The sequence below is a fragment of the Glycine soja genome, chromosome 5 (genome assembly GCF_004193775.1).
Source record: "Glycine soja cultivar W05 chromosome 5, ASM419377v2, whole genome shotgun sequence".
Taxonomy (NCBI): domain Eukaryota; kingdom Viridiplantae; phylum Streptophyta; class Magnoliopsida; order Fabales; family Fabaceae; genus Glycine; species Glycine soja.
The window spans coordinates 2,018,186-2,029,071 of NC_041006.1; the positions used below are offsets into that span (position 1 = coordinate 2,018,186).

Sequence of the window (10,886 nt, forward strand, 5' to 3'; positions counted from 1 at the left end):
TATTTTATAAATTTAAAATACATGTTTATTATAAATTATAATTATGTACAAATAAATATTTATCTAGTAAAATACAGATTATAAAATACTAATTGAATTCTTATGTCTTGATAACTTGTTTGATAGTGGTATTATATTATTCACTATATATATTTTTTTATTTTTATAAAAATATGCATAAATGTAAGTGAGAATCCCAAAATTTCTTCTTCTATAATCCTTCCTCTTCATTCACATGAAAGGTAGAATCTTCTTCTTTCCTTTCCATTTGAATACTTAGTTGGTGCCCAAACATTCCAAAAGAAAATATATTTTCCACATAAAAGAAGTTGCCAAAGTCCTTTGTTGTTTCGGTTTGAAATGGCTCCCACATAGTCCCACTTGATCCATTCAACGTCTCAATTCAAACGACGCCCATAATAATAATTAAATAAACAAACAGAACAAGAGAGAGCGCATTACCAAACCCCCCAAAGAACACGTTCACTCTCGATTTTGCCTTGCAAATTGCGATTTCTCTGCAGTTTCTTCCATCCTCCAACTCTGACCTTTCTTGACGCGATTTTGGTTTTTGTCAACTTCTTATTGAAACCCTTCTTCAGTCTTCTCCCATTTCCAGAGTTCTTATAAATTGATGCTTTTTACAAGTCTTTCTGAACATTCCGTTTCCTTCCTCCAGGTACCATCTTGCTTTCTCTTTTACAAGTTTTGATTTTGATGATTCCGTTGCTGAGAGAGGCACTTTAATCCATTTGGGTCTTTCCAGATTTTTGCTTTCTTGTGTTTTCCTCTATCCTTGGAAATCTTGTGATTCCCTCTATCCTAGTAAATCTTGTGTTTGTTGATCTTTCTATAGGCTTATGAAAAATGTTCTTTCAGGTTCTATCGGGAATTTTTGTACTTTTTTTCTTTTCCTTTTTAGTTTCTCTTAGGGTCCTTGTCAATGGTTGGTGGTTTTTCCTTATGTTGCTTTACATTTGATCGCTTTTGTTCCTTTTATCTTTGCCCTTTTTATTAACATGTAGTTTTTGTCAAGTTATGATGCATTTGGTTTGTTGATAAAATTAATGCTTTTGTGATAAGCGGATTAATAATTTGATATTTGGGTTTCTTTTGCTTGTTGTGGTACATTTATAGTGACTGATTAGCACTTGCTTGTCTTTTCAGGGAAAAGTTAGCGTGTCCTTAGGTCACATAGGATTTTGAGAAATTTACTTTTTAATTTGCCTCTGAATTAATTCTGCAAGAAGAGAGATAATGTCTGGTTCAAAGAAATCTCCTTTGAAGGTTGCTAAGCCTAGCTCTGCTGAATCTTGGACGAATCCATTTGATTCTGATGATGAGGGAAAGGATAGCAAAAAATATAGTTCCTCTAGAAAAACTTCTTCGGAGCGCGCACTTGCTACACTGGAAGTTAACACCAACCCCTTTGATGATGATATTGATGCCAATAAGAAATCTTCATCAACTTCGTATGCCTTTCAATCTGCCAACCGGAACAGGTATAAGAATGATTTTCGTGACTCTGGTGGATTAGAGAATCAATCGGTTCAAGAACTGGAGAGTTATGCTGTTTACAAGGCTGAAGAGACTACAAATTCAGTCAACAATTGTTTGAAGATAGCAGAGAACATAAGAGAGGATGCTACCAAGACACTAGTCACCCTTGAACAACAGGGTGAACAAATTACCAGGAGTCACCATGTTGCTGCTGACATTGATCACGATTTAAGTCGGGTATCAATCTTGTTAATTAATACACTTTTTCTCTGTTCCTATTTGGGTGGCTTCTTCATGTTGTTTTACCTTTGTGAAAATATTATGTTGTTTCATAATATCATTTTGTTATGAAACCCTTTTGAATTCAAATCAGTATTCTGCTCTAAAACTGACTAAATTTTGACTATTGCTGCTTCCAGGGAGAAAAGCTCTTGGGAAGCCTTGGTGGCCTCTTCTCCAAAACTTGGAAACCAAAGAAGACACGAGCAATAACCGGCCCTGTTATTGTTGGAGGTTAATATCTTCTCTGCATATGTTTTCTTTTATAATTTTAATATTTTTGGGTTGTATCATTGGCATAATCTCATGGCAAATAACATCTCAGAAACTATAGTTTTTAACCCAACTGTGTGCCTTTGTGTGTTTGATGTAGCCGATCTCATCTAGTGGGAAAAGACTTTGTTGTTGTTGTTATTGCTATATCATTGGCATAACGCGGTTTGTGATATGCAGATGATCCGGTCAGGAGAAAGGACAATCACTTGGAGCAGAGAGACAAGTTGGGACTGACCTCTGCACCCAAAGGGCAGTCCAAGCTACGGACCCCCCCTCCAGAACCAACAAATGCACTTGAAAAAGTTGAGGTTCGTATAGAGTAGTTAAAGATTAAATTGTTGTTTAAAGCCTAAGTGTGTTAGGTACTGTTATGATACCAGTTTTATCAGTGTCTTTCTGATTTTGATGTGATTAACTACTGTTGGTGACTTTTTACTATAGTTTCAGCTCTAATGACCAGATCAGTAATTTACAAGTTGCAACAAACCAGTTTTATTTACAATCATTAACAATTTTGCAAACTTTATCTTCATCTTTCTCCCACTAACACTAGACTCTAGACACTGTTAGACGACATTATATTTATTGTTAATATTGAATTAAGCTACTAAATAAAATGTCCTGAAACAGGTTGAAAAAAAGAAGCAAGATGATGCACTATCAGATTTAAGTGATCTGTTGGGAGAGCTTAAAGACATGGCTGTTGACATGGGATCCGAGATTGAGAGGTTAGTCAATTGCATTGTATTGTTTTATATAGTAATTCATTACTTCTTAGGTGATTCATGAACACTAGATTTTAATGTACTTGTAGAAACAAGGTTATAGTTTATCAAACAATTTGAATGGCATTACTAATAGTTTATTTGGGTAAATTGTGCAGGCATAACAAAGCCCTGAATCATCTATACGATGATGTGGATGAGTTGAATTTCCGAGTGAAAGGTGCTAATCAACGTGGCCGTCGTTTGCTCGGAAAATAAGATTGATTGATTTCATCATTGTGTTTTTCTCTTTGTATCCATCATCTGGTTTAATGAAGGCAATCTTTTCATTTAGTTTATACTTGTGTTGCATTATATATAAAATATGCAACAGATTAAATAAGTCTGGGTGCAATACTACATAATTCAATTTGTTGATTTATCTTGCTGGCTTTACAGGTAGAGCTTCCATTTTTGCTCTTTACAAGGGTGTAAGTAAGTGATTCGGGTTGAGTTGAAGTTTATTTATTTTTCAACCCAATTAAATTTAATTGGATTGGAATTTCTTTTGGTCATACCAAACCAAGTCAATCAAACTTTATTTAGATTGGTTATGAGGTTGAACTATTAAAAAATTGTCAATTCTTTAGGCCTTGGAATTTTTTTTAAAAAAATTTCAACTAAAAATTAGTAAGGATAATTTTTTTTGGATATTTTAAAAAATCAGTATTTATAAAATATTATATTATTCATACGGTTAAAAAAAAATCATAAATACCACTTCTATTACCATTCATAAACAATGAATTGCCTTAAAATAAATAAAAAAATAAACTTCAAAATAATATATTAATTTGAGAATGAGATGCGCATAATTAAAGATTTTTATATTAGTAAAATTGTATGTGGCGTTTTCAAATCTGTCACTCAATTTATGAGTTTCATTAAATTTATTAAACTAAAATCAATCAAATTTAATGATTTAATTTAATCTAAAAAAATCTAATTGAGTTGGATGGGATGATTATCTATATTGGGTTCAATACATTCACATCCTAGCAATATCAACCAATTGGGTATCAATCATTGAAGTTTATCTCTGCCGTTATGAAAGTGCTGAATGATTAATATACATTTAATTTTTATATATTAACAGGATAATAATTTATAATGTTAAAAATTTTGAGGACGAATCAGAAATCTCTTTAAATATGATTTTTTTAATGATTATAACGATAAGAGTAGTCAACAATTTTATGTATATGGCAATTAACAATTATGCATATGAAAATTCATGATTGATGACAGGGTAAAAATATTGTCAGTGTATTTTTTTTCCTTGAGAATAATTGTCACTTGTTATTTTTAAAAATAAAAGGCTTGCTTATTATATCTTTAAAATATTTTATTTTTTGATTCCTTAAGGACAGAATGAATTGAATAAGGTCATTTTTAATAAAAATGATGTTTTTTCAATACATTGAGGTTTTTCCACCACAAAAGCACAATACAGTAATTCTGTCAAAACCTTGTTTTGGAACGCAAAATTGACTTCGCACAAATTTTACCAAACACGTTGAGACAAAAATCGAAATCATTTCAGTGCCATAACATTGTTCTAAAGGTTTTTCTGTGTTTCCAAACAAGCTATCCATTTAAGTTAACTAAAAGTGAATTATGTAAAATTATATAGGGTTCATAATAATTAACTAGCCTGTCATGTCATGTTAAACCCTAACTGTTTTGAAGGCATTTGAATCAAGAGAAATAGTAAGGATATAGTTTTTAACATACTCTTTTAATATATTCTTTTATTATTAGTTGAAATTAATTGAAAAAATCCAATCTATTTAATAAATATCACTTATATTTTTGTAACTTTTACAAATTTCAGTCAGTAATAAAAGGCACTATATTTTAATTAACGATTAGAAAGTGCTAAATTATATAAATTTTGCTGTAATTCCTTTTTTTTTTATCAATAGCAGTAATTCCATAAATATTATTAATATTATTTTCCAATAAAAATTGACAATTCATTTCAGGATCATTGCCAATTTTATTTACGGGTATAAAAACAATGGAAAAGAAAAATCCATTCTGATTATTAAAACATTACCAGTGATATTGTATTTAAATTTTGTCCAATAAAATTAAGTGGTTGCAATTTTGCATGGACTTCAGGTGAAGTTTGATCATTTGAGCCAACCAAGTATAATCATGCTTCTAGCAAGTGTCTTTCATAATAAATTATTGCAAAGGTGGTTAGAACTTTGCTGTGGATACAAATATATAGCCAATTAAATACAATTTCAATGGCAGGGCTCACATTCCCTTAGTCCTAATACCTAGTCTACAAGATTTTTCGGTTAAGGTTTTCTAAGTCCCGCACAAGCTGGAGCATCAAAGTTGGGGAATACAATAAATGCAATGGATAAAGGAGCCAAGTGTATTGGAGAATGTACATTATTGAGTAGTGGATCCAATGTTGGAATTTCTCCATCATTTGTCAATTCTAGGGGGATACCATTCAGCAACATGGTTTGACTTCTAAGGTAATCATCTTTTGGAGTTAAGTGGTACTCCTCCCTGAATGTGACATCTGATCCTTTTGTTCCAATCCAAGAAAATGCTTTCTTGAGATGACTAAAGAATGAGTTTTCTGTATGGATGCTTTTAGCATTTTCATTTCCTCCATTGCTCACAGGCACACGGTCATGAACCGTGAGTGTGAAATGAGTCTGATTGCTTAAGTTGATCAGCAGTAATGTTATACCATCCTGTATAATGAAATTAAAAAAAAGAATTGTAGGAATGCTAAAGGTACAATTGAAAAGTTGCAATATATCAATTAGATGCCTAATACCTACCCAAGTCACAAAAGATAAAGCTAATGTCCTTGTAAATTCAACTTAAATAAAAAAGAAATTGCTAGGAAATAAAGATTCATTTTAGGTGCAGTTCCCCAATTGAATTATGCTATGGTTATGTGTATTTAACGATTTTATGGGTGTAATTCTGTTTTTATTTTATCCTCCCATCTTAATACATATGTAATGACAACATACATGCACCATATGTGAAACTTTCAACATGGTCGAACAAGTATGGTAACATTCAATTCATTGATGTTAATATCACCTTGGGTCTCTTTTGAGTCAAGCTAGAATTCAATCTAGCATAAACATTTTGCATAATGATTATGCTTATGATCAAATTTATATATATATCAAACGTCAGTATGTTTATAAGGTGTCATATCAACTTAAAATTTTAGAAGTTGGTAAGCAAACATCAGATATAGAAGAACGAATCCTAAACTAATGTTCCTTTGCATAGTTTATCTTATAATAAGATGATAGCGCACTTACTCTGCTTTTTGAACAATGGGCATAAGTGCGTAAAGATGGTGAAAAAACATCACTACTAGCTGCAAGAACAGTCTTCCCCATTAGCTGATGCCACAACAGTGCACTGCTCAAAAACAACACCAGGACCTAGATTATACAATATGTTAAGCAATATGTTTATAACACTTTAGAAAAACAAATATATATTTTCTTCTTTTTCTCTTCATTTTACATTTTTCAATTGGCACTTGCCTGTAATAGTCAGGATTTGGAATGAAAGTAGTGGTATTGAGAAGACCATAGTTTCCTCCAATTAAAGTCTGCCTGCAATAAACCTTAGTGTTGTATCTGGATGCTATTCCAAGTTGATCCAAGTACCTGTAATGTAAGTCACCTAAATTTTAGAACTTATAGATTACTTTTAATGATATTTTTTATCAAACAAAATATTATAAATTCTTATTTCATCACTTATAGAGGAATAGAAAATGATGTAAGGAAGAACCAAGATTACCAAAAGCTATTTACAAATGTGTTAGAAACAGAACGACCACCACTGTTGAATGCCCCGCCAGCTTCACCTACCCATGCAGAAGACCAAGGGCCATATTTTTGAATGGTTTCTGAAAGATTGCTAAAAATTGATTCAACCTTGCTCAAGCACTCAGGATCTAGAATCTTCCTGTCAAGATGCTCATCACTACCTGAAAAAGAGAAATTAACTTAATATACTAACCAGAGGGGATAGACAACATCATTTTCCCAACAAGTAAACACAATATATCAGTTGCCAGTATATGTTTCTCAGCTTGTGGAAAAGTTAGCACTTATTGGAAAGATAATCACAAATTAAATAGAGACGTGACAAAATATGATGTATTAGTTATTATTGCCTTTTGCAGGTGACACATGTCTATGTTGGCATACATATTGTGTGTAAAGATCTTTAGGTAGCTAGAGAGATTATCAAGGAAAAGAGGGAGAGAGAGGCTAAGAGGTATCTGTACATAAATTAACATCAGCAACTGTTAATATATTAGCTCTTTGAAGTCTGGATGATATGAGTTTTGTCAAAAGAGGCAATTCATTGTTTATTTTATCATTTTTCTTTCACTCATTTGTTTTTTAATAAAAGAAAGTATTAATTATCCCCTCATTGATTGTATCTGATGCCACTTCAACACTACTTAAAAAGAAATTAGAACAGAAACACAAGAAGGATTAGAATGCAACACTTTCCATATGACTGCTTTCTTTCACATTCATCATCTAGTTATGTTGGAACGTAAAATATTCTCTAAGAATGACTATAGTAGAAATAATTAGGTAAGTGACAAGCAAACCTGGGCCCAAATTATACACATGATGTGTCAGCACATTGACTATGCCTGGACCTGTAACCTGAAGAAGCTTATCAAACCACTCCTTATTATAGAATCCTCCAGGTGCTACAAGGGAAGGTTTGAACGTGGAGTTTTTGTATAATGTGCGTAAAATTTCTTTAAGCTTTATCAAGTCTTTCCCATACTGTGCAGCACCAACTCTAGCCCCAATGCCCTTCCCACTCAACTCATTACCTATAGCACATCATGCAAGAATAAGATCCAATGAAACAAAATTGAATATAACAAACAGCTTTGTCTTCAATCCTACCAAATTCCCATGAATCAATTTTGTACCCCTTTGAAATGGTGTAATTGATAAAATCTTTGGCATTGGAAGGATCCCAGTCTCCTCCCCAAACAGTATGACTAATCTGGTGCCTCCCATGGAGTGCATTCAAACCAAATGTCACAAGGGCACTGCAAGGTTAAACCCAACTAAGTTACTCCACAGATGTCAAGTCACTCACAACACACACTGAAGCAAAAAAAAAACAAAAACAAAGGAAAACTACCCATTCGAAATGCATGTGAACAAAACTCAGATCCTTTAAATTGTCTAGGAGAATTTTTATTGTACAGGTTACTCTGAGGTGTAACACTAATTTTAATTGCAGAACACCAAAAGCACTTGTAGTACTAAAGTTTTGTCCTTAAAAAAATCTATACCAAGCAGCTCTTTAGCAAATAAATCTATTGCAGACTTACAGCACCCTACATAAGAGGTATAATTCTATTCTTTTCATTTTTGCTTTAGAAGGAAGGGAAAGGGGAAGGGAGGTGGTGAAGAAAACAACAATCTCAACGCTAAAATTCTCACCCTGTCTCGTCGAAAAAATGATTCAGCTCATCCCACCTTTTCATCTGTAAACATCCCTTTGAAAATCCAAACAATCCACCTTTCATCTTTTGAAATGGATGACAAGGGGACTTCAAACTTCCTACCTCATACAGCACTTGGTCTTGCAAAGAACCTCCGACTCTTATCCTCAAAGGCTTGAGAGCTATCAAGCAAACCATTATGGAAAGAATGACATCACGCATGAGCTAAATATTCCAATGATACTATCAATAAAAAAATTATGTAGCGTAAGGAAGCCACAAAACCTTAGAATGCCATCAGAGTGACTGATTTTCTACATCATATACAAACCTTGGATTGCCTTGGCAAAGAAAGGATGAGACAAGTCCTGAAAAACCAATCCACATTGAATAATGACTAAAACTGCTTCAAAGCTTTCTAGAGTTCAAAATGAGAGATAGGAGATGGGAAGAATAATATATATATTCTCTACTTATTTCATGTTTTATGTAAATAAGTGCGAAAATACTCACCAAATTTACAGCAGATGAATCCCCCCAGGGGCAATAGTTGTAATCACACTTATCATGAGGCCACCAATCAATAGTAGCACAGATGAAATTATCATCAGTTTCAGCAATTGCTTGAATTCCATCTACTAGAATTGAACCATGTTCAATATCTTGAGATAAAGTCATTCGAAGAAAAGCCAGAAAGAGAAACAAGGCGAGGTGGATTCCCATGAGTGGATCAATTACAACAGCATCCAAGTCCAATTAACTGCAGTAAAAAAAGAAAAAAAAATGTTAGGTTGTATTTGGTCTTTTTACCATTTCATTTCCAGATAATTTGTTTCCACTGATAATTATAAAATCATCACCTTGCTTACATTTCATTTTTTGTTTTCATGATTTTGTGAAAGAATGATAAAAACAAGTAACATTTTTGTAACTGTAAGTCAAACAAAACAAACATTCTCTAACTTATAGACAGATCTTCTGAAACTACATAATTGCAATTTTCTGTATCTAACAGCTGTTTCAAGATAAGCTTTTAACTGAAGAATAGCGCCTAATGATTAGCCGGTGGTATAAACCACAAAAACAAGCAAACAAACAAATAAATAAACAAAAGGAGAACACTTTTGTGATTGCCTAATCTTCATAAAAATAGAACCGGTAAAGATGAATTCAAAGTTAGTCACGAGCCGGTAATTCATTTATTTTAAACTATATAGTATATCCAATATTATTTGTTTTATGACTATACTTATTTTTATAATAACAAGGAAATCATAAATCGCTATGCAGATCTAAGAACTCGTAAGCATTGGCCTATTAGATCTAAATACAACATCACACCGTAACAAACAAGTAAAACCGGTTTCCCCACAAGACAAGACGAACCCAGAAGAAAAAAAAATGAAACTTGAAGAACACCCAGATAGAGAAACAGTGGAATATTACAAAACATAAATTACAAGACCAACCTGAACCTTGTTTTCAATGTTCTGAACTTTCAATCCAGCACAGCCTTTAAGGAGAAAAGTGAAGCTCAATTGTGAAGCATGAAGCGTGAAAATAGACAACACTAATAATAATAATAATGTATCATGTAATGTAACTGCCAAAGAAGGAGCACTTTCCTTGCCTCGTACTGCCCCAGTGGAAAGGGAAAGGTTTATGATGGCGAAGGTGCCATGAAGAAGGACAACATTGTCGTGATGTTAGTTAGTTGGATAGGTTTGTCTCAGGTGGGTGGTGACACAACTCACAAGCACTGAAACATTTAATTTTTTTTAGCTGAAGGGGTTTTCTCATGAGGTAATTGTTGTTGCCTCCAAATTTAGGTGTGGTTGTGGTAGAGTGGTTGAAGGTATGCATCGTTTTTGGAAAGCAAACAACTCAGCTAACGGTGCAAGCAACTGTCAATTCTTTCCCTCTTCTTTTAATTTGGACTAGGAAAAAAAAGTACAATTATTATATATGTTTTGTGATACAAAAAAAAAAAATCAAAAAGAAATTTTGCCCATTTGCTGAAATTGCAAGTCGTCTCTTCTTTGTCTTGTCTTGACTTTGTGGAGAAGCTATACCTTCTTCCACCACATGGAAAGATTTTTTTGATTTTTTGTTTTTTTATGTTAATTTATTCATTGTTGGCGTTTGGTGACTGGAAAATGTGTTGGATTGGGTTTAATAGCTTGCAATCGACTAAATGCATATGTGATTGGATTCGTTTTACGATTATTTTTCAAAAGTGAATGGAAGTATCAATTGGATCTAGATTTTGGTTGAACTTTGTTCAACAAATATCAGGTTATTATGTTACTGTTGTAATTTCGAGCAATTGAAGAATATCATATATTACAAGTTTAGGTCAACTAATTGTCGAAATTAAAATTGCACAAACTTTGACTATAGTATTATACTTGCATAACGAATCACTATAGTTGTTTTATAAAAACATTTTTAGGTTAAAAAATACTTTAAAAAACAAATTTTCTTTCTTAAAAGTAATCTGACTTAAGTATGTGTTAAGTCTTATTCTTTTTTTAAAAATACATTTTTCAATGGCGGATAAAAATATAGAAGAC

At 32.6% G+C, this 10,886-nt stretch overlaps 2 protein-coding genes across 5 annotated transcripts; one reads left to right on the forward strand and one right to left on the reverse strand.

The window, feature by feature from the left end:
- Positions 1 to 362: 362 nt before the first annotated feature.
- Positions 363 to 3,243, forward strand: LOC114411823 (SNAP25 homologous protein SNAP33-like). The gene is made up of 6 exons (XM_028375539.1): positions 363 to 679; positions 1,168 to 1,737; positions 1,920 to 2,013; positions 2,233 to 2,363; positions 2,686 to 2,783; positions 2,939 to 3,243. The coding sequence occupies exons 2-6, from the start codon at positions 1,258 to 1,260 to the stop codon at positions 3,036 to 3,038; spliced, it is 903 nt and encodes a 300-aa protein (XP_028231340.1). The 5' UTR covers positions 363 to 679; positions 1,168 to 1,257; the 3' UTR covers positions 3,039 to 3,243.
- A 1,714-nt stretch (positions 3,244 to 4,957) lies between these two features.
- On the reverse strand, positions 4,958 to 10,222 carry LOC114411824 (heparanase-like protein 2). Of its 4 annotated transcripts, none has more exons than XM_028375542.1 (10): positions 9,789 to 10,220; positions 8,827 to 9,073; positions 8,645 to 8,681; positions 8,312 to 8,495; positions 7,763 to 7,911; positions 7,453 to 7,686; positions 6,624 to 6,813; positions 6,362 to 6,487; positions 6,131 to 6,233; positions 4,958 to 5,539 (listed from the first exon to the last, which is right to left on the reverse strand). In XM_028375542.1, the coding sequence occupies exons 2-10, from the start codon at positions 9,034 to 9,036 to the stop codon at positions 5,129 to 5,131; spliced, it is 1,644 nt and encodes a 547-aa protein (XP_028231343.1). In that variant the 5' UTR covers positions 9,037 to 9,073; positions 9,789 to 10,220; the 3' UTR covers positions 4,958 to 5,128. The 4 variants fall into 4 exon arrangements, with proteins under 4 accessions (XP_028231343.1, XP_028231342.1, XP_028231344.1 ...); XM_028375541.1 differs by having other exon boundaries at positions 9,783 to 10,220; XM_028375544.1 differs by lacking the exon at positions 4,958 to 5,539 and having other exon boundaries at positions 6,131 to 6,256; positions 9,783 to 10,222.
- Positions 10,223 to 10,886: the final 664 nt, after the last annotated feature.